This window comes from Orbicella faveolata, unplaced genomic scaffold (assembly GCF_042242905.1).
Source record: "Orbicella faveolata isolate gen_17 unplaced genomic scaffold, um_ofav_v1 contig_46, whole genome shotgun sequence".
Classification (NCBI taxonomy): domain Eukaryota; kingdom Metazoa; phylum Cnidaria; class Anthozoa; order Scleractinia; family Merulinidae; genus Orbicella; species Orbicella faveolata.
Window position 1 is genome coordinate 4067119 of NW_028301576.1, and position 23993 is coordinate 4091111.

The window sequence follows — 23993 nt, forward strand, 5'->3', positions numbered from 1 at the left end:
GCGTTTTAAATTGGATGCAATATGTAAAGAGGGTTTTTGAAAAAAAAACGTCTTCACATCGAGATTTCTTGTATGCCGCGTGGAAATAAAGGGTTCAAAAACCTTTAGGTTAATTTTGTAAGGGAAAAAATGATTCCGCCAAAACAGTATGAGCGACGTAAAAAAGTTTATTATTTGTACGACAGCATTGATGATAATGGATGGCCTTTCTCACAGTTATCAAGCAATTAACCTAATAATTAACAATTAACTATTAACCTAACAATTAGCAATTAAGCAATTAATCGTATCTATAACAATATTCTCGTTCGTGATTGGTTCTCCGCGCGCCCATTTGTCACGTAATCGGTGCGCGATCACCTGGGTGTCCAATTACAGGTATCCAATTTGAACTTTTTGTTATTGGATACCTGTAATTAGATACCCACGTGATTCGCACGTCAATTACGCGCGCTTTAATGGCTTTCTTCGCAATGTTTCCTACAGGTTTGAAAAACTTACGAAACGCGCTACAGACGTTTTCGCTCAAAAGAAGTTCTCAAAAGACATTTGTTGTCCAAAATTTGTTGTAGATACGATTAATTAGTAACTGCGCCTTGTGTCGTGCAATTCAGGGGGTAATCGTGCTCGTAATTTCAAATCGGCTTCGCGCTTCGTGCTCGTCCGATTTTGAAATTACTCACACGATTACTCCCTGAATTGTACTCCACTCGATCCAAATTACTATTACTAACTCGTTGTTTGTATTTTGAATGCAGCACAACTCGTAAAAATAAACAGCGATACTACACACCAAAATATCTAATAAGATATACATATTTCACCGAATGCTGATTTTTATGTTTGCTGATAGTATTAGAAAAGGGAATCTCTAGATCCGTTACTGAAGCCTTGAGGAATTGAATAAAAAAGCTAAGTAACTAAAAATTGAAATATCAGCGCCGCTTGGGAAATGCTTTAGTCCCGTTTAAAATGAAACCCTCATAAATCTGAATTTTCAACATCCCACCAAAATCCGTCTGTGTCCACGGGCTAACCAAAGTCACCTCTTACGAGATTTGTTTGATCGCAGGCATCAGCTTTGGTATTTTAGGTGGCGGCGTAATTTGAATGTTCCGTGAAGTGACGAAGATAATTCATCGTTTTTGTTCTTCCAAAGGCATCCTCCAAAGTGTTAATTAAGTTTTATTTTCACTCTATTTTCATTATTTACCTTATATTATTCTACGTAAACGACTCTGTTGTTTTAACGAAAACAACGCTATTTATTCACGACTTCTACAGGTGTGCGACCGTTATCAGTTCGGCTTTCCACCATTACACTAAAGCCAACAAAGTGCTTCAAAGGTGGGGTGTCCTTGTCCCAGTTATAGGATCGCTCCGTGTTTAACAATGCCGTTCGAACTGAACTTCTAACGCTCTAGATCATGATGATGTGAACAACAGCGGCACACATTAATGTAACTTGTTTGCCTTTGTCGATGCACTCTTTTATAAGAACGTCTAGTTTTATTTCTGTCTGAGGCAGAACGTTCCATGTTTTCAGATTTTTTGCCATTTGAACCTGAAATATGTATGGGTTATTGATCAAGTGTGAGGTCAAGATGGCTGGATATTGGCGAAGTTCTGTTTTTGCGAGTTTATGGACCGAGACCTACTAGACGGAGTCGAGGTCCATAAACTCGCAAAAAAAGAACGAGGCCAATATCCAGTCTTCTTGGCCCAACAAGCTTGGTCAATAAAGTATTTATTATATTGCTTTCGGGGAAATTTTTCTTGCGGGACACGGCGGGTAGTCCCGAGCGGGCAAGATAGCTCCATCTTGCCTGCTCGGGTAGCCAATCACAGCGCAGGATTTGATTCATCTTGCCCGCTCGCGGAGCTAGCCATATAATAATCAGTGTTCTTATAATTATATGCACTTTCAATTGTTCGTGGTGATTGTAAAATTGTTGCCTTTGTCACAGCGATCACCTCATTCGGATGTCCGCTTTCAAACTTTATAGCTGAATAGCCTGACACGGGCCTTACATCATGGAACGTGATCGAAACTGAATGAGAAAATAACCGAGCCAAAAGTAGTACTCAAGATCAGGCTTCAGTACCGTTTCCTTTGTATTTCTCATTTCGTTACTTGCCCAGCACACAATATCGCTCGTTTTTTGGTTCATGTTTGATCTTTTTTTCTTTTATTTATGCTTTTTGCGCAGTTTTTGCTATACTTATAGCCCCCAAAAGAATCAAGACTTCTTAACACTTTAGAACTATTGAGCCCGACTGAATGGTACGTACATGGCTAGCCGCTACTCTCTGAAGAGTTAGTCCCTTGCTAAGTGACGCGATTTCTTGCCAAAATTAGAGCTATTTTCCTATTTATAGCTGGTTATAGTTTATACCGTTTTGAATGTCACGAAAAGTGTTATCAGTTTGTCGGGTTTTTTTCCACCTAAAAGACTCGAAAAGCTCTTGGCACTGGAATACACCTGAGTGTTAATCTGTATTTTCTGCTAATCGTTCTTCGTTTCGGCCGAGAAGAAGGTCTGAAAAGGTGCTATTTTATCAGATCTCTGATCTACGCAGGATGTGAAAGAATCGGTATAAAGATGTTTAAATTCGAATGAATATTCAATTGAAAACTCAAATGATCTTTTCATCATTTTGAAAAGCTCTCTATATTATTTTGAATTTGATTAATGACCGAACAATTAAACTACGATGAGTTGGCAGACAGGATTCCTCAGCCGGATCTCTGTTTAGTAACCATTTAATCGTGTGCTTCAACGACAAGTTGTTTTTCATTGTAGTCCTAATAGTTCTGTGTTTATCACCGGACGTGTGAAACTACTTGCAGTTCCCGACACACCGACTTGAAGGTAAGAACGAAATCGCTTGCTGTTAATTATAACTACACCTTAAAAGAAAAGTATATTTCGCTTCCTCTCTCCTTAAGGTTACCGTATACCTTCAGGGGTGTCTCACGTCCAAGCGATGTAGCGCGTCCGGTTTAAGCTGTAGATACCTAAACCCCTATATCAAATTAAAGCTTATAGAGCTGGCTATCAAACCATACCAAAAATTTTGAAATAAAATGAAGTGCCGATTTTTTCACGGCCACTAAATGCGAGCGTCCTAATCACCTTTTGGAAGCTACAAGTCAAAGCGAATTTTGTTTTTCGCCAATTTATTTTTTTCCTCGGTTTCAGGACAAAAAGCGCTAAAAAAGCGTGTCTGCGTTTTGCCATATTCAATTGCTGTAAAAAGTTACAGAACATTTTCAAAATAGGATTTAAAAAATGTGAAGTGACCGTACAAAAATTGCTCTCGGAGAAAAAATATTTCGAAATAAACAATTCGCAGACACGTTTTTGGTTTTTATATGTTAATCTAGCTACCGTCCAAATTTGAGGGCAATCAAACAAATCCCCTTTGAGTTGTAACTCTTTAAAGTGTCTGCTTCAAGCGAAAAAATTTATTCGAGAAAACAGCGCTAAGAAAAATCTCTTGCTTCGCAAACAAACTCCGCCCACAAACGCCTTCAACTGGGTTCTCAGATCACTGAGCCAATCAGCGCTTGGAAAATTTACTACCATTAACTCGCGGTGAAATTTACGCGTGAATCTCGAAAAAACCCTTGTGTTTCGCAATGCGCTCAAGGCGGAGAGATAATTTTTCTGTAGCTCGGTTTTTCTTGAAGCTGGTCTGGCAAAATGGGGAAGACGAAAAAGGATACGAACGCTAGAGTGGCTGGGCGACGAGAACAAACTGAACAAAAGAAAGCGCGGCGGAGCAAATGTGCATGGATAATATTCCAGTGGATCTCAATGAGTTGGGCGATTCATCGGTATCGGACTCAACAAAAGAGTCAATGTACACGTCGCTGTTATAGCTGTCGAGTTCCCAAACTTTTACAGAATCGTTCTCTACTCTTGACTCGATCTTTTTGCCCGCTTGATACGATAGCTATAGCTTTATCCGTGAGGCCAACTTTCGCTTCTTCACTCATTGATGTGTTTTCATTCGTTCTTCGCTTCTTCGAACTGGTAAACAGAGTTTTCCGTGGCCCATGTTTACTTATAACTTAAAAGAATTACATCTAATACGAAAAATGCTTGGATCTGAGTAGCCAGCCAATTCGTGGTATCCATATATTCCCGCGAAAGTAGTCTCGGTTGATTGCGTACACGTTATAGGGCTGTCAATCAAGAGGGAACTTTTACTTCCGGCCGTAACGTAAAACCTCCATTTCTCCGCCAATATTGAGTTTTTTCAATTTTGTTTTCAGAAATTAGCGATTACTCTTCGACCATTACTTTGAACCAAAAATCCAAATCCGAATTATTGGATTAAAACACCGCCTTATTTTGCTATGGGCTATAACTTAAAAAGCCTTAAAAGCACTTTCTACGGATTAACTATACATACACCCGTTTGAAAATAAAAAAAAATATCTCTGGGCAAATGGTTTTAACAAGCCCGGCTTAGCCTGTGTTTTTCCTCAATTTTTCCCAAAATCCGTCGTAGGAATGTAAACAATTGCGTGACACGGGTATAGTTTCCGACAACCTGCTCAAAGAAATCTTCAGAAACGTCGTATGTGGAAAAAATAATGAAAAACGTTTTTTTGTGTGTGTAAGTTCGTATAAATATATATATTTCTTCATTTGCCTTGCAACACCCACAACATCCGTGATAAAAAAGGGGACCGCAGGCTGCTCGGGGTTATAATTGCACATGTTTTACATAGCTTGTTCATTTCCAGAAGATGTGTCACTTAATACTTTCGCTGATATACCAATAGCCGTTTTAGAGATAAACTTAACCAATTCTCTATCATTTATGGCAATTAGATCATTGACAAATTTACTCAGGTGGAAATACGATTGATTATAAAAACTACTAACTGCTTGACGCCATCTTAGCTCTTCTACTACTTGTACACTGTGTAGAAAATTTGTACATTCACAATATGCTCAAGTTCAACTAGAAAATAACAGCAAAAGGCCGGATTTCTAGGAATTAGCCGAGAAAGAGATTGCGTTTGCATTTCAATCATATTGGGACACGTTTGTTAAAAATTCACTTTTTCTCGTGTATTTGTTTTTTTCAATGAAGTAACACTTTGAGACATAGTATTATCCTATTTGTTACTTGTCTTTCAAATTTGCAGGTCATAATATTGGAAGACAAATATATATTACAGTGGTCGATCTAAATTAAAGTACAAGTCTCTGGGTGCAGCTACGCTGGCCCCTTTTGCTGAAAAACATCACAACATTTTTGCCTCCTAAGGTGATTGTTGAACGTTTGTTTTGAAACGCTTTCAAGTGTTCGAAAAATGCAATAAAAGAATAGGTCACCGTGCTTAGCCTGCGTGTGCCGTATTCATTAAAGGGGGATGGGTACGGCTACACTTAGGCTACATCGTGCTCGGATAACAGATTTGATGGGCCAACTCCATTTGTGCCTGTGCTAGTTCTGATCACTTGCCTTATTTGATCGGTTCACGTTACATTTTGCGGTAGCTGGAAGCAAAGTTTATTAAACATACCTGGAACAATGCTGGAATATTCAAATCTCATGCCTAGAACAATCAGAAGCTGGTCAAAATGGTTGCATACAGGTAAAAAGTATTAATACGAGACGCTCTCTGATCCAACGTGAACCCGTTCGGCCCGTTTGGCTTTTGGGCATTTCCCCTCTGACGTTTTTGTGCCTTGATATATCTCGAGGGACCCTACATCTTTCGGTTAGCCCTTTCCAGCCAAGATCAAGGAATGAACGATGCGATGGACAAATACGCATTGTATGGACATTTTGTGGAGTGGTAAACATGGTCAAATATCGCAACACGCGCAAGAATCAGTTCCACTTCACTCTTCGCATCTTGAACTTTTGCGTTATATTTTAAGGTGGCTCAAAACAGTTTCCACCAGTTAGATTTTGATGGGTCATTATAACCACTCTTTATCACTTGATGCTACAATCATGGTATCAAAAAACTGCCCAATCATTGGTGAACACGTTGTTATCATTTTCGTGACGCAATAGGTTACCATAGCAACAGTATGACCTGCCAAAACCACCCTTGGCGCCCTTAAATTAACAAATATGTCAAATAAAAAACACAGCAACAAGGAAAACAGTAAAATTTTATTTTGCAAAGACATTGTTTCTTGTTTCTGTTACATTTGGTTTCTTTCGCCGCACAGATGTCTTTAGTAATTTAGCTTTTGAGATGTAGTGCAGCAGAGCAAGGCAACAGTTCTATTCTACCGTTTGTGTAGCAAAGGACTCTGGTGGTATTTACAGACTTGATATTGTTTGCACAACTCAGCTCTCTGTTTTCTCGTATTCTGGATTCTTCTTCAAGATAACAAAACCCTCCATTATCGGTGCCAGTGAAATATCTGTTCATACACTGTTAAGCAAAATATGATGACCTATACTTACTGTATAGCTGTTGTAAGGTCTAGCGCCGCCGAAATGCAAAAAAAAAATATGCTTTCTGCCAGTTGGCCTCATCGTATAAACTGCTATTCTCAATGAATATTAACTTTAACAGGAAAATTCAAAAGGTGTTCTCATTTGTATACTAAACTGACCACGCCCTTCTCTCTCTCTCTCTCTCTCTCTCTCTCTCTCTCTCTCTCTCTCTCTCTCTCTCTCTCTCCCCGCCCTAAAATCCAAACCTCCAGCTGCAAAGATGGCTGCAATATCCAGTCATCTCGACTCAACAAGCTTGGTCAAGGGTTTATTATATGGCATCAACGAACACAATATTTCTTCTGGACAAGGCTGACCAGCTCCCCATTGACTTGCATTTTGTTAGCTCAGATGGTAAGACCTTGCAAGGACATTGCAAAGGTCATGGGTTTGAATCCCCTACAAATTAATGCAAGTTGCATTCATAACTACAGCGATTTATCACGCCTTCAAATCTTTTGCACACATTTCAAATATAAGATGACGTTTCACCTATTTATTGTTCGAGATAAGTGCTGGAATTGGTTTATTTTGCACTCCTGCGGAAAATATAATTCTTTATATAAACCTCACAGGACAAAATGAAGGTGAAATATCCAGCAAGCTAATTACCAAATTAACTTCAATAACAGATAATAACAATTTACTATTAGGTTTGTTGTGACAAAACTACAAAGGATACATTCCTCGGTGGCTAACTCTGCTCTTTCTCCATATGCAAGCAACACCGGTGTAGTGTGAGTCTGAAATCCTGTTATTGTCTTGGGCTTTCCTGCTTGACCCACAACATCAACTGCCTGCAATGAGACAGCAAAAAACACAATGATATCACATAGGTAAGAAATTTTTCCTTCCTCTAATTAACAAATAGAAGACATGTTCCCCGTGTTTCTATCTTGTTGTAGTATAAATCTACTAGCGTTCTATCACGAATGTCGTTCTCTGATTGGCTACGCTACTGACTATCCATTCTGTGATAGATAGTGAGTAACGTAGCAGTGTGCCCTTGTAAACAAAATGAAGGCCGCTTCTTGGCATTTTCTAAGTGTCCGTGAAGAGGATTTGGATAAAGTTTAGATCGACTAGTAGATTTATACTAAAACAATAAGATTATTCGCTCTCCATTTCTATGTGTGATAGTGCGCCCTTGTCAACTATCACGCGATAGTAATCTGGCTCATAATCTAATTGTTTAATAGAAACGCGAGTGGGAGAATGAGAAATGCTGTGGGAATACGAGTCGACAGGCGACAGTTGAGTGTTTCCACAGTTTGTGAACAAGGGGTATGGGAGGACCAGGCACACGAGTCCACTGAATATGTCAGAGTGCTATCAATTTTTTACATTATGGGCTTTTCCATCACAATGTTTGACTTAAATGAAGCTAAAATTATAGAAGCACCACTCTTTTTACAATGAGGTGAGCAATGTTACATAGCAGTAATGGACTCACATCTGTTAAACGACTTATGTGACAACTAGTCACATAAGAGATGGGAATCACAACTGCTGAAAGAGTCCACTCACCTGGCCAACTCTCACAGAGACGGGCAAAGGACGTAGATCAGTGTCAAATGTCACCAACATTCTTGGTTGCATGGCAGACACCAGATTAAACAGAACGTAATGCGATTTACCAAGAATCACTGAAACAGACAATATAGTCATGATAATAAGGAAGATTTCGCTCAGTTAGGGCATAAAATAATTAATTAAGACGGATTCCGCTCAAAGTTCGAGCAATAAGTGCACAAATTATTTACTAAAAATCTACTCATAGCACGGTAACTTTTGGAATACTGTCTAAAACAACTCACTTTAGTTCATTTCTTTAAGTGACCCCGCGATTAAATTCTCCAGTACTCCGGAGAAAGTTAATGTCAAACCTCGTAAGAATGCTTAAAGCGTGTGTTACTGTACTTTTAACTAACGCGAGACGTCTGTTTCAGGTGAAATATGGATAACTTCAAGTTCAATTTTCTCTCGCGGGATCAGCTTGAGAGCTCAAGTCCAGATAGGTTCTTCTTAACTGTATTCAAAATAATACCATGCCATGAGGTTTTTTTGGCAACCTAATTTGTGCCATTATTGCTCGAATGTTCTGCCGAAATCATTTTAACAGTGCAATAGAATAACAGTACTTTGCCAGCTACAAAATGCAGTTTTCAAAAACTTAATTTAACACTAGTCTTGCTGAACGAATGTCATGGAGAGTAAAATATGGGAGATTCATTTTTGCACAGATTTCCCCTCCCCTTTCTGAGTATGCCACTACCTTGAATCAAAGCTATTAACTGAACGTCTGTAAATCACTTATTAACCAAGCACAAGGGCTGTACTGGGCGAATATCGCCCGATATGGACTAATTACTACTGACTATTGGCCAATCAAAGCATGTGTTATATCTTGGCAAGCTGTATCCATATTGGTAATGCCAATTACTGCTTTATAATTAAGTGATGATCTTTGAGAATGAAATGAATCTTGAAAAACAAAATGTTGGAATTTTTATAATTTCCAAACACTTACATATCGTGTACATGACAATGAGTTTGATTAGATCCTTAAACCACACACAAATGACCTGAAAATATCTCTAGCTGAATAAGGCCAGAAATTCAGCTCTTTCCACAAAGGTTGTCCTGTGAAAGTGTGAAAGCGTATGCAACAGTGCCACTTGGTTTTATGGGCAGCAATAGTTTGGTGTTGTTTGATTGAGACTCCTGGTGTTTAAAGCAAGAAGGAAAGAGAAAGCATGAATATCTGTTTTTGTGCTGTTTCTTTCTACCACGCAACAACAAACCACCCTTTCGACATTGTCGCATACACTTTTAGGCTTCAGTAGAATAACCTTTCTCGAATCAGCTGTACTGGACCATCTTACATACAAGTGCAACAAAATCAATAAGCACACCTACCGTTCTTTACATCCAAGAATGAGACAAGAACAGACAACAGGCCACCGACTGCCACAGGCATCATCAAGGAACGATCACAGTGATAGGGCCCAAGTGTTAATGTACCCTTACCAAGGTGAACTAACCCCTAGTCACAACAACAAAGGAATCGCTCAAAAATTAGCTTCATTTGTAATAACACAAATGACACTTGCCAGTACATTGGCACAAAAATTATAAGTCTTTTAAGAACTACGAAGGGATTCACATGACATTAATTTAAGAGTATTAATTGCCCAGCTTTAAATTTCATTGTCTCATAGCTAAATAAATCTAAACACGTCATGCCTGCATATAGAGCTACAAATACCAGTGCAAATAAAAAAAAGAACAAAAAAAGGCATGTTTGAATGCTTTCAAACTTAAGTACGGCCATTTGTTAGTATTTCTTTAGTTATAATATAAATGCCTCCACTTTATTTTTTAGTTATCTGTCGGAGTAGCAAATCTAGGTATAATGCAAACTTCAAACAGAAGAAATCCCCTGTTTCACAGTGAATTTTGAAAAACATTTTGGTCAATGTGCAGGCAAAATCACATTTATTTTCTCTTTACTGGCTGCAATGGAGTCGGCAGTTACTGTCAGACATTGCTAATCAGTAAGTCTTGTTTTAAATCTCTTAGTGCAATGTGGATATGCCAACTTTCAGCGTGTACATTCGTTTTCTTCTACCAAACCTCACCTGTGCAAGTCGCACCATAAACAGGTTGTTTGCATCTTTGTGGTAGTACATGGCCAGTTGCCGAAGCATTCCTCCAAGTCTGGCATTGTTGGTTCCTGTACCAGATGAATTTAACACCATTAATAATGCCTGGGCATTTAAATTTCTTTGCAACAGAATAAGTTTCTTGCAAAGCTAGCAGAAGGGAATGTTTACTTTTTTACCCTTTGAAACTTAAGGTATGTGTAAAAAACGAAGAAAACAGCTCTCTCAAATATTTCTCACTTCTCATCAATTGTGATTAATTTTCAAGAAAAAGAGGCCTCAGAAACTGGGTTGCCGCAAAGTTTTAAAGTAAATGACATAATTGTCGGAGTAGGCCTGCAGCTGAATCTGTCATACACGTATGTTACTAGAATAAGGTGAATAGCATTTACAGTGGCCAACAGAGAACGTGAGGTAGATGGTGATCTTCACAGGCACCCAGCTACTTTTGACCACCCTGAAAAAACATTGATTTCTTTACCATGCAAAAGACCTGGACTTAAAACTTAGTGCATTGAAACAAAGGACCTGAAACTCAACGCATCTTTTCAATTCTCAGCGTAGTTTAAGACCTTATACAAAAATAAATAGTTTGCAAGAATGTTATATTATAAAAACTGTGAAATATCACATACAGAGTTAGAAATCAACACTGAAAAAGTAACAATCAGTATTCCCATAAGAACTCTGTATTCTCTGCCATGACATGTTCTCTCACTAGTGTCTACTGACCTGCACCAACAATCCCCATGGCAAAGATGGAGTTGTGTGACACTTCTGCATCATTGTCATGAGACAACTTGCTGAGAGTGTCAATTATACTCAGTTGAGGATTTGAGGCTGATAAGATAGCAAGAGCTAGGGGCACCGCTCGACGTATCACAGGTTCACCATACTGCAGCTGAAATACAACAAACAGATCCACCATGAAATAAATCTTGAGTTGCAAACAAAACTTTTACACTCTGAGATAACCACAAAACACATTAATTTTAGCAAACTTTCTTTAACTCCATTTCAAGGCATTTTGACCTCAATAGCTCCCATTTGAATGGTCGCACACTAAGGGATCACTTACAGTCTTAGGACTCATCATATTAACAATCATTGTATCACTTTTTAACCTGGGTAGGGTTTTTAATAGTTCCATTTTGAAATTTTTGGGCATATTTACATACCAGATGATTGCATGTCCTGAGCGCCATCTGAGCACCGATCTCCTCACCCATGGCTACTAAAGCAATCCCTAGTACAGCCACACCCTGATGACTGCCGTCATCTGACTTCTCAGCTTCTTTCTTGTCTTTGTCCTTGTCCTTGGAATCTTTGTCTTTAGAATCTTTGTCTTTTTCTTCATCATCCTTCTGTTCAAAGTGTTCGCTACAGATGTGCAGCATTTCCTGAATTTTGAGGACATTTCCAGTTCCTGATGGGAGTAAAATGAGGATCCGAATCAGTTGACCAGCTCTGTCAAAATGCCTCGTAGTGACAAGCATGATAACAAAAATACAATGTAGTAAGCAGTTAAGGCTAGAGATGGATCTGTCAACTAGGATTTCTCAACTTGAGAATGAGTAAGGAAGCAAATAACTTACCGTAGGCAGCAAAATTGCCGGAGTGTTGTTTCAAAGGGCTGGTTAACCCCAATACTTAAGGGGAGTGTGCAGATCAGACAGATTAAGTTACTAATAGTGACATGGATTTTTGAAGTGGTTTTATAGAAGAATTATTACTAGTCCATCACAGCTAACACCCACTACAAACATTTTTCTCTACAGTTTGCTGGGACTATTTATATTTCTGGGTGAAAGGAAACACTTTGAGAGTTGGGTCTTTCCCAGGAAAACAACACAACCACCTAGGCCAGGAGAAGTTTTGATTTGGAATCCACTACCAACAGTAACAATCATCATCGACTCCTTTCAACCCAGCACACAAAAACTCCTGACTAGATGTACATAGTTTACATGTATTCCTTACCAGCATATGCGCAAATTTCAACTAAGATGGAAGCCCACTTTCCAAGAGGTTCTGGAACAACTTTCAAAGCTTCTAAAGTAGCTTCTGCTGCTTCTTGTTTCCCTATTTAAAAAAAAAAAAACATTAACCATCATATATTGAACAAGACCTGTGTAATTGACTAATCACCAAAGTTGATCTCTTCAGAGTCATTGGTCCTCTAAAAGCAGAAAGAAACAGAACAAAACACGCTACCTGTTAATTACTACAAGGGATATTTTAAAAGCGAAGTTTACAGCATGGCTTGATTTCAACATCATCAACAACAACAACAACAACAAATTGCTGCAATCAGAAAGGAGATTTAAATATTTCAACTTTTAAGCTGGAAAGGTGAATAAGAAACATATCTTACCTAGGAATGTTAAGCCAAGCCCCAAGGCTAAATTACGAGCATTTGTTTCTTTGACTTCAGTCTCAGAACGTTCCATCATTGTTTGAAGTATGGTTGATGTCACCTCACCATTACATGTCCCTATGGCAACCAAACCACAGGCAATGCCTGCCATACCAATCACCTGCAAAACAAAATGTTTTGGAAAGCACTTTAACTCAAGTTTCTACTTTGCAATGCTCCTACCATGCCCAACTTCACAATTAGGCAATCAGAAGCAGTGTCTACTGTCCTGACATTTATATCAATATTAGCTGAGTTTGGTCTAGCCATGGTTCGTACATTAGCCAGACATAATGAGCCAAATTACCCATGGAGAGACTAAACAGGCATGATATTACAGTACCCAAATTTGGCCAAAATTCCAGACATATTTTTCTTGTGAGGCAATCTCTCGGGCATTCCAGTTATGTGGCACACGCAAGGAGTTACGTTTTGGCAAGGAAGTTTTAACACCTTTTTAGCCCCAAAAAACAAACACCCAAAATTTAATTGCGAGCATAGTGCAGAGGAACCTCCTGTAAGCGACCACCCAAAATGTCAAGCCTCTAGAGGTGGTCACTTACGGGAGGTGGTCGCATACGATAGCTTAGACCATTCTAATGAGGCAAACTTTTGCCTCATTAGAATATCATGGTAACTGCAGAGATTTACCCCATGCGCCAAGGCCGATGAAATGTTTTATCATTGACAAGTGAAAAGTCAATTTCGAGAAACTAAGAAGAAACTTGTACTCCCCAGGAATACGATAATACTACAACATCATATTATCCAATTTCCGCTCTCTTATCTGTCAGGGGTCACTTGCAATAAAACAAACGAAAATTTGAATCAAACTTTCAGCTCTAAAAGTGGTTGTGGTCGCTTACGAGAGGTTCCAAATATGGTGATTTGACTTGGAAACTTTTGGTATTTTGGAAAACTGGTTGTTGAGGAGAGGTGGTCGCTTACGAGAAATGGTTGCAGCTGGAGGTTCAATTGTATTTTTTAATACCCCTTTTCAATTTGGCTCATGGAAAAATTACTTTACTTGAAGGTGATAAAGATCTTAACATGAGTGAAAGCCCATTGGTTCTTGTCCAATAACATCTGAATCTCCTACACACAAACATACATATTTTCTGAATTTCTACCTAAATTACGTCCTAAACACGTCAAAGTTCCAGAATAAGGACTCTCACCTCCAAGTTCGACTTGGGGTCACCCAGAACAGGAAGAATTAGAGACAACACATCTTGTCTGTTGGAACCAGCATAAGCTAGACCAAGCCTGGAAATAGAAGGTTCACACAGTTCAATTGATTAATATTAAACTTTCTATACTAATTTATTGCAGCTTCTTTATTGCTTCTTCTGTATAATTATAGCCTAATGATCTGCTTACAACCATTCAGGATTTTTAACAAGTTTCTGTTTATTTACGATATTTGTTTATTTCAGGGTCACAATGTTAAGCACTAGGACACTGGTAATTGTGTGTGCCCCACAAAAGTTTATTATTTATTTATTTTTTCTTCATGTCAAAAAACAAGAAGCTATAAATGTTTTTTGTACTACTATCTTTGATACCTTCTTCAGATGTTTAGAAACTGGCAGCCACAAGGAAGGATGTTTTACTCCAGTAATAAAGTCACATTTGCTATACAACTGTGGATACCTTTCTCCTGACCGCTTTTGGTTTATTCTCATTCATTCTCATGTCCACTTATCAGAGATTTGAAGCAGTCACTTACCCCACTACAGACCCAAGCCTCATGATATTGTTGTTGTGCAGAACATAATCTGATAGCAAAGCAAGTGCTGGGTCACATTCATTTCTCACTCCAGAGTTTACAATACCACAAGCCAACAAGGCACCAGCCTACAAACAAAGACAAGCCAGGTCACTTTATTACACACTATACAAAGAAAACCATACTTACTGATTGTTATGATCAGTGGCAAACTGCACTAACAAAGTAGAAACAAAACATTTTGAATAGAAGGAAAAGCACGCAAAGGTCTATAAAACATTGACGACAAAACCATGCTTCGGTTTGCAATTAATGCACTGATGTACTATGTTTATAATTATGGACTCTTGTACTTCCCACAAAAGCTGTTACTAGACACAGATGTACTTTTATGTTAGTCTCCTAGCCCATCAGGCTGGTGCTTATCTCTGGTTTCTACAGCATAATGTGACTAGAAGTATTTCTACTACCCCTGAATGAGATGCTAGGCCATTGCTTCACTTTACCAGTAGTCATTTAACACTTGGGTGGAGGGAGGTACTATGGGAGCAGAGTATCCTGCCTGGGGACACAACAAACTGCCTTCCAATCCACTGCTTCCTAGGGATTGAACCCATAATCCACAAATGAATAGAGGGGGTAAGTTTCTAAAGAAACTGTGGTGCTGCATTGGTGGTGAGTATAACAAGATAATTTGGTTTTATCAACTGGGTTGATAACGTGAATTGGCCACCATAAAGAGATTCAAAAGCTGATGTTTTGAGCATTAGCCCTTCGTCAGAGTGAATTGATTCAACAAAGGGCTAATGCTCGAAATGACGAAGGGCTAATGCTCGAAACATCAGCTTTCAAATCTCTTTACGGTGGCCAATTCACATTTTATCAACCCGCTTGATAAAACCAAATTTGCTTGATCCACAGTCAAGGATGCTTGATATTTAGATTTTATTTCTCCATTTTCTCCTTAGTTTTAGTCTCGGTTCAGAAGATGTCTCAAACACTCAAGACAGTGTTTGACCAAATTTCCAAACACTTCCAAGCTCAGTAAAAACACTCTGCTGCACGTCATATTTTCAACTCTCTTCGCAGTATTTGCAATGTAGTCAAACATGATCTATCGTGTTTGATATCTCACTTGACATGCTAATAACACATGACAATACCTTGATATAGTCTTCGGTTGAATATAAATATTTATCGATTTGGGTGAGTCCAGCGTCGACATCCCACAATAAAATGAGCCCAAGCGAGGCTGTTGTGCTCATCATACCTAAGCAAAGAAATCCATGCAATTGAAATTGATTAATGAAAATTTAGCATAATTGTAAGCTCTGTTTACACTCCCAAGATGTCTGAGCCTTGATGTTCAGAACAGTGCAGAAGGAGGCTAGTCTGCTAGAGACTGTCAAAGTCTAATTGCAATATTGTGTGGCCTTTTCATCAAAGCATATATCTTGCAATGTGAATATTCATTACTAGACATGCCCTGAAAAGCTTACCAGTAATTCTAAAAACATTCTCTGGTTTAAGGTTTTCTTAAAACTATGAGCTTGCTGCTAGCAGGCTGGAGCGTTTGATGAATGATAGCATGTGGAAGCATGAATAAGACAGTGTAAAACTAAAACAAAAGGAACCAACTATTGTACACCAAAGAATGAGAGAAATTCCACTAAGATTTAAAATTAGCTATCCTTTAAGAACAGTGCATTGCCTAGCAAATGACGAGGGATTGTTTTCTCTTATCTTTGTTGGTCATCCATGGCAGTATGGCATGACTTTTTAAAAACGACTCTGACTCTATTGACTTGTCTATTTTACTTGCAAATAATATTGTCTACCTGTGACTTTTTGATTCTCATGGATTAGAGTAGGTGTAACTATTATTGTTCATAGGCCAAGAGCAGAAGGCCTTGTATGTATAATATTTTGCAATTTCAGACCAGTTCTGACTTGAAAGAATTTTATATAGCATTTCTTCTGTTTAAAAAATTTCAAATAACAACAGATTCAATTTAAAAACATACAGTACTTGTGTTTCTGAGTGTGCAGTCTAAAAAAATTGAAAAGTACCCTTAAAATGTACATCAAGTAAAACAGTTCCATGTTCAATCCTTCAGTAGTTTATGCAATAAACTGAAAACATAGAGCTTCTTATATATCTGCACAATCAAGGTAAGGCCTTACTGGTTTAAAACAAACAAGATATTTTTAAAAAAGTTTAATATATTTTTTTTTAACCTAAAGATATTCTCTTACTTAGAGTATATTCATACCATGTTCCTTGTTCTTGTAAATCCACTTGTTGCCATCCTCTGTTAACAGCTTGTCAGCACCAAAGGCAGCATTTACAAAAGAATTCACAAATGAGGAAGCTAAATTTTGTCTTGCAGAATCCAAAGCAACACCACTAGAAACACCTAAATATTCAACAAAAAAATAATTATTACATACAAGATGCATATATGTGCTAAAAACATACAACGTTTATACATTTATTTAGTCATAATTGTAATATTCCATTAGTCAGTCAGTCGGTCAGTCAGTCAGTGCATCAGTCAGCAAGTCAGACAGATAGTCAGTCATTCAATCAGTTAATAAAAAAAATTAAAAAATTAAAAAAAAAAAATCAATTAATGTATAATTCATTTATGCATATAAATGTGAGCAGTTTTATGTTAATGGTACCACTCAGGACACCATAATTGTCAGTATGTGTGGTCATATGATGGTGGAGTGAAGAGTATGTTTAATGCAAAAGAAATCTGGTCTACAGTTGAACTTCTGTGTACCAGGAGTTCACCTGAAGATGTACAAATGGAAAGTTTCTCTAATCTTCTTGAATTTGTTTTCTGGGCTTTCAAGAAAAAGTGCACTTTGAATGAGGTGCTTACCTTTGTTCTCAAGGTGTGTTTTGTATATATCCTCAGGAACTTTAGGCTCCATGATATCCAACTACAACAAAATGTCAATGCTCTTAATTAACAAACATCTTGCATTGGTCATGCACTTCAATCTGTAAGTTGTACTTGATAAATTAGACAACTAAGATTCCAAGACTGAGGAGGCCAGATTAGGAAGAGCTGGATGTAAAAATAATAAGGTTTTCCTTCCAATGGGAGATTACTAATTTAAAATGATTATGGTACTGACCAAAGTGGAAGTCTTTGGTTGAAAATGCACTTGGTTAATATTTTACAGTTGATTGTCTTGTTTCGACTGAAGAGTGTTCAGGAATAATTCTTACCTCTCTAGCAAGGCTAAGAAAGTTGTTGTTGAGATGTGCATTGGACATGATCTCTACTAGCTCATCATATTCATCCATGTTTTCATCTAGCTCCAGATAAATCTGTTGTCTGGCCAACATGAAAGCCATCTGTTTCTGAATTAATTTCTTCTCATCACTGCAATATGACAAAAGAAAAAATTGAACAATGCATCAATCACTCTGCAAGAAGATTATGCACTCAAGATTTCTATCCTGTAATACATATACAGCAGTTGATGAGGGTGCAATCGGAGTCAACTACATGTATCACGCATAGAAATGTAGTAGAAATAGTATTGTACTAACAACAACTTCAGGACTTTGATAAGTGGCCACTTAATAATGTGGACCATTTAATATGTGACTGATCAATGGAGCTTCAGCTATATATGTATTTAGAAAATAGCCAAAAGAAAATATGTGAATTGATTGGTTTCAAATTGTGTTTCTATAACTCAATACAAAACACACAACTAGCACAAGCTGTTGATGTTATGATGGCATGAGAAAAGAGAATTCACATTTTGATAATCAAAGTAAACAATTTGTTTTCTTTTTTGTTGCGGAATTTTCTCAAATGAACAGAACACACGTCCTCTCTGCATCTATTGACTTACAGAAACACATTTGAAAGTTTGGGAGAACTTGTAAAAACTATGGAAACACTCGCCTGTTGGCTCAGGTTCCCACAGCATTTCTCATTCTCCCAAACTTCCACTCGTGTTTCTACATGTATAACACAGTACATGTTTTCTTTTAATTTTCTTAAAAAAAGGAAAGGATGAAGCTACATTGGAATTTCCAGAGGGGGGTTCAAATGAAAAAAAAAAAAGTTAATATTATTGTGGAAGAATACCCTCTTCATGGCATGTAATGAGACTCCAAAAATTTAACTTTATTATTACTTTTTTGATTACAATCTACCTTCCAGTGCAAGAAATAAATATGTCCTTGATGAGCTCAACATCATTTAAATGGATGGCCAGCTTCATGGCTTCTGGTTGATGATCAAACTTTCTAAAAATATTCAGAGCAGTCTTCAACAACATGCTATCCTCCGGCTCAGGAACATAACTCACACAGCTGTACAAAGAGAAACATCAAAGACAAGTCAAATGAGAGTGAAGAACAATTTTAACCTTTTTCATCACTAGGCCTGGTACTACCCATGAAGACCCCGATCAAAATGGCCCACAATGTAAGATACTTTTCTGTGTCCCATACATCTGTTATATTTTGCCTGTACTCATTTTCACGATCATATACATCAAGGTGGATAGATGCACTGTGAGAGTAAAGTGTATATCGGCCAGCAACACAGCATCCTGAACCCAGCGGCAGCCAGTACTTAAGCCTGAGCTACTTGATTCTCAATCCAGTACACTAACTATATAATCAGCAAAAAGCATTTTATTGCTTATTAAAGGTTTTATTAATTTTTTTTCACATTAAATTATTAAAACAACAATAGCACAAAATAAGGATCAACCTACATCTATTAAAGAAGACAAGAAATTCAAGCGAGGGAAATGAAAGACAACATACACTTTTAAAGTACATACATGTACATGTATAATCCCACATTCTCAAGTTTGAGTGAGAAGTGAATAAAGACATTTTCCACTCACATAGTTATCTCTAAAACCTAAATTTCAAGTTACCGTAAGACAACAAAGCCACTGACCTTGTGAGATAAAGACACACTCTCTGAAAGCTGTTTTGGTCAACATATTGTTCCAGTAAATCTAATTGTTCAATCTCCATCAATAAATCACACGCTTCTGTTTCTGCGTTGTGCTGCATGTTGTATGGAATAATTTCTTTAGCAAGGGCCACAAGGTCATCAATCCCAACTCCTTTGTCAGATCTGTCACTGTATTCTCCACGAATTTCCTCTGCTAAGTGTCTGTAGATTATAATATGAATATCATTAATAATAATTATTATAAAAATTATACAATGATACAAGTTTGAACAAGGTATTTTGCTCAATACATACACCGTATTTGGTACATTAAACATATAATATGCACAGATATTTTGCAAGTTGCATAGCAGAGAACCAAATGTCTGTGCACATTATACATTGTATGTTAAGCCATCAAATTAGAGATCAGTGATTTTTCCACTAAATTATGTTGTTTTCTACCATTTTGATTCCTAGTTTTTGATATACTTCGGCATCAACTGAAATCTTACTGATTGCATAAAGCACATGCCGGTCCAAAATGGCTCATATTTTGCATATGCCCTTGACCTATATTAACTGTGATAAAATGGTGCAATAGTGGAAAATTAAACACAATTTAATATGTTCACAAGCTAAAAGTACTACAAATTAATGTAGTAGTACATGTACTTGAATATACATAATTATCAAAAAATTAACCCACATGTAAAAAAATTGAACATATTTAAAGGGTGAGCTAAAAACTTGAACTAAAAAAAGGCTTCTGCATTCTCCAAATCACCAAACTTAAACAATGTGAAATATTATTAAATCATCTGATTCTAGACAAACGGACATAAAATTACTGTCAGAACATTTTCTTAAATAATCTCAGTTCCATGGATTCCTGTGAGCACACAAACAGAGGATGGTAAGCTTGTGATGAAAGCAAATTGAACGCTTTAAAAACACTTACCTGACATATTCATGGCCCCATGATTCAAGCTCTTCTTTAGATCCTAGCATTCTGAATTTCAGACACTCACGGCCCTCACTGATTGTCATGCCAAGAACTGAGATAATGTCTGCCAAGAATCTCTAAAATTCAAAGAAGGAAAATATATATTTAGTATTAAATATACTGTAATGTGTTCTCCACATCGCTGATATCAAGTCTCTTCCAATCCATATCCAATCAACAAAGTAGTGACAGCACAAGGTACAGTTGCATGTATTTCCAGCTTCTATTCTGACTGATGAGAACATTAATTTTATTTGCTGTTTGAACACTAATATCTGAGCGTAAACTAAATACATATACATGTATATAATGATAGAAAACACAAGCAACATTTGGGAGTATGAGAAACACATGGGAACACAAGCTTCAGGCAAGGGAAGAAGGTAGATTATTAAATATTAAATGCATACTATTTCCAAGTCAAAGTTCCACTCTCATACAGCCTGTCTGAGACTGTTATTAGGAATAGCCATCAATAATCCCCCAAATTTTGACTAGTTTCAAAAGATCTTAATAGAAGTTTGGTGTAATAATCTAATTTAAGTTTTTAAGCTGAAAAAAAAAAAGCCTGGGAATAATTATTACAATGGGACACATACATGTATATATCCATGTATTAGAGGAATATAAATTATTGAACAGTAATACAATAACTTACTTTATTTTCACCATCTCCCCACTTGTCATAAATATCTTTCAGAGTAGAGAAGTGTGGTCTAAGGTATTTCAAAGGTTTTGGAACCGATGTCATTGAGCTAGTACTGGCTCTGATTTGTGACCTTAAAGCCTCCAGTGCTGGCTTGTGTAATGAAACATTAGACTCCTAATATATCAAAAAAATGCATGAATTAATTAATAACATACATATAAGATTCATTTGTAGGTTTCTTGAAGGCTGGTTTACACAATAGATTCATTGAATAAATTTTTCCAGCACACTATCCCCTGCAAGCTCTACAAACACACCTTTTGTGTATGTATTTCTAAGGTTTTAAAACAAGATGATAATGACAGCACTGCAGATATTGCTGTCTGGGGTCAAATTTTTACAGGTAACTTTCTTGCTCATTTAAAGCAGGTGTGACTCGCAAAAACCTGTAAGGCTATCACACTTTTCTCTGAAGCCGGCTGACTTGTTGTATGAGAGTGGGGGAACATTTGATTGCCATTTACAGAGATAAATCTACAAGTGTAACCTTGTCAGGGTAAAATGTCTTCTGGAATCACTAACAGGATAGTTAATAATTGTTTTTCTCTATGAAGAATAGCAAACACTGAACCCATCAAAATTGGGTGTAAGGCGTTATCCTTGGTAAAATTTTAATCACAAATGCTTGCCTGTAGTTGCTACAATTCACCCATAAAGCAATGAGGATGAGTGAGTGAACCCATAAAGCAACAAGTTTGTTACGGGTGTGAAGATCAAGGCTTCAGGTGAATCATAACTTAATGACAGCCCTGTTAGAGCTTAAAACTAACAATTCCTCAACATGAAGAATTGAAACAACTTTCAATATGCAAGGAAAAAGAATTAACAAAAGTGTTCTTTTTGTGTTATACCTGCAAACTAGCTGGTGAGTTTTCGGACAAAAATTCAGTGTATATACACAATAAACTTGAAATGAAACTTGACTTAACTTGTCAGTAAGACTTGTATTTATTTTATTCACATTACATGCACTGTGTAGTCATTGAAACTCCCCATATTCGGGGCTTTTCAGCTTTCAATTCAATGCAAGTTCTCAAAATTATGTCACTGCATTTCAAACGGCAACATGCCTTAAGCTTGTTTTTCAAATTCTTTTTTTCGCGACTACACACGTTACTTTAGCAAGTCAGAGTGATCAGTAAAACGTCCTCATCACAAGTTCTTAACATTTAGCAATTTCGTATTAAATATCGACTCACCGACAATCTTTCCACGAGCATTGTCAACTCCTCTTGCAATTGTCTATCTTCCTCGCTCTGTAAAATTCACAAAAGAACCACTCTTAAAAAGTTGTCGTTGACACAATGCAAGGAAGTTGATGAGTCACGGTATTATCTGGATTCCTTCGCTCTCCCTAAAATAACGACAAAAACGATGGCACATGACGAAAATTAGGCAGTTACCAGCTCTTTTTCTTCTTCCTTCTTGGTCTCATCTTTAGATTTTGTCTCTTCTTTCTTGTCGGTCGCTGTTTCTTTCTCTTTCTTCTGTTCGGCAACCGGCGCCATGTTGGAATCGATAAGGTTAAGGCTTGCACAGACTCTTGGGATCTCTTGCCCAGCTCTCGGCTCTGTTCGTTGGCATTAGGGCCCATGCCATCACGCGATCATAAATTTCAACAGATTTCCTGCTTCGGCGAAGGTCTTTTTTTTTTTTGCCGAAAAAATAAAAAGCCAGATCAGATCACAGGTTAGCTTTTGGTGTGATTGTATGTTTGTGATTGTCATATGGAAGGAGGGTCCCTCCTGCTAATTTCACCGATTTACCAAATCCTTGGTCCTCAGGCCCCAAGAAAGAGGGTGGAGGTCGCTGGTGGAGGTACGAAGTACACTCGCACTCAGATATTATTGCTTTTTGTAACAGATCTTTGCGGCATTGGGCGTTTACCCCAGTACAATGTATTCTCTGCCCCTCCACTGGGGCGGGACTGCTAAAAGGAAAAGTTTCCACGTTTCCTCCTGTGGTGATTCTTACAACTTCCCGAGCGCTTTCTGTGGACGTTTTTATCGCATAAGGCTGCTATGGGTGAGATCGAGAGAGGTGGAAAGAAAGCCTTCCCCTTCTTCTGCCCGTCGCTGGTTAAACCTGGTTCTCATATCCCGCCGATCTATCTGCGACGTAGTCGCCGGTTGCAACTGACAAAGTTCGGCGATCTGTCCCAGTGGGTGCCCGGCTCATCTGCGATGGATCGCCGACGTACGTACTCGAATTTGCGCGAAATGCAAATCGAATTGCGCATGTTTGAACCATTTTACCCGTAAATATGGATCAAAATGTCTTACTGGAGTACGTTGCGTCCGCAGATGATGTTCACATAAAATGTTTTCATCGCCGACAATCGCCGACAACCGCCGGCTTGCCTGCGAAGTTGAACTCAGCTCAACTTCGCAGGCAAGCCGGCGGTCAATGTCTGGGAAAGATTATGATTCGGCGATAAATGTTCACATATGCCGTAACGTTGTCCCAGGCCGTGCCGGCGGCTATGTCCCAGGTATGTCGGCGGCATATGAGAACCAGGCTTTACCCTCCCACGAAAACAGTGGCTGGAAGGACTCTTAAAATTTATGCGGCAATAAAACTTATTTTCGAGTCTTATTTTCAGAATTAGTTAGGGAGGGGTGTCTCCCTTCGGCAAGATCAGCAGGTACTGCGGCATGGGGAAGCACCCCTATGCAAAAATGTCGGGGATCGGATACTCGTCGTCTCGCTTAGGGGTGCAAATAATGAATTCTGGCCTCACGGACGAAATGCCACTATTATTTTTTAACCGTCAAGGTATCTTTTACGAATGCGTCCTTTGTAAAGTTTTTATTTTTAACTGGTAGGGGTTAAATTGAGCTCGAAACTCGCCCATTTTGGTCTCTTTTTTCCGACGAACATCCCCGAACTTTTCAAATTAAAGTCCCCACCTCGGGAGCTACATGTAACGACGTTTTGTAATGAATTGAACGAGTCCAGATGCTAGCCTCTTCAGGTGGGTCGGAAGTTTTGGTCGGCGAGATAAGTTTTTCTTTATATGAACAGCATGTCCTTGCT

At 38.0% G+C, this 23993-nt stretch overlaps 1 protein-coding gene across 1 annotated transcript; it reads right to left on the reverse strand.

The window, feature by feature from the left end:
* Positions 1-6132: 6132 nt before the first annotated feature.
* Positions 6133-22514, reverse strand: LOC110050936 (26S proteasome non-ATPase regulatory subunit 2-like). Its single transcript, XM_089278420.1, has 21 exons — positions 22361-22514; positions 22157-22213; positions 20907-21071; positions 20204-20325; positions 19243-19464; positions 18483-18641; positions 17538-17694; positions 17185-17245; positions 16567-16710; positions 15457-15563; positions 14294-14421; positions 13743-13830; positions 12523-12685; positions 12129-12230; positions 11327-11574; positions 10881-11049; positions 10125-10219; positions 9403-9529; positions 8011-8129; positions 7166-7280; positions 6133-6407 (listed from the first exon to the last, which is right to left on the reverse strand). The coding sequence occupies exons 1-21, from the start codon at positions 22463-22465 to the stop codon at positions 6331-6333; spliced, it is 2730 nt and encodes a 909-aa protein (XP_089134546.1). The 5' UTR covers positions 22466-22514; the 3' UTR covers positions 6133-6330.
* Positions 22515-23993: the final 1479 nt, after the last annotated feature.

Bases quoted from the DNA above. Each gene is read 5' to 3' on its own strand.
- LOC110050936 (XM_089278420.1), bottom strand. From the start codon at position 22,465: ATGGCGCCGGTTGCCGAACAGAAGAAAGAGAAAGAAACAGCGACCGAC. The intron at 22,214-22,360 runs GTAACTGCCTAA...TGAATTTTACAG, and splicing joins AGGAAGAAGAAAAAGAGCTG to AGCGAGGAAGATAGACAATT. The intron at 16,711-17,184 runs GTAAGCACCTCA...TTGAATATTTAG, and splicing joins AACACACCTTGAGAACAAAG to GTGTTTCTAGTGGTGTTGCT.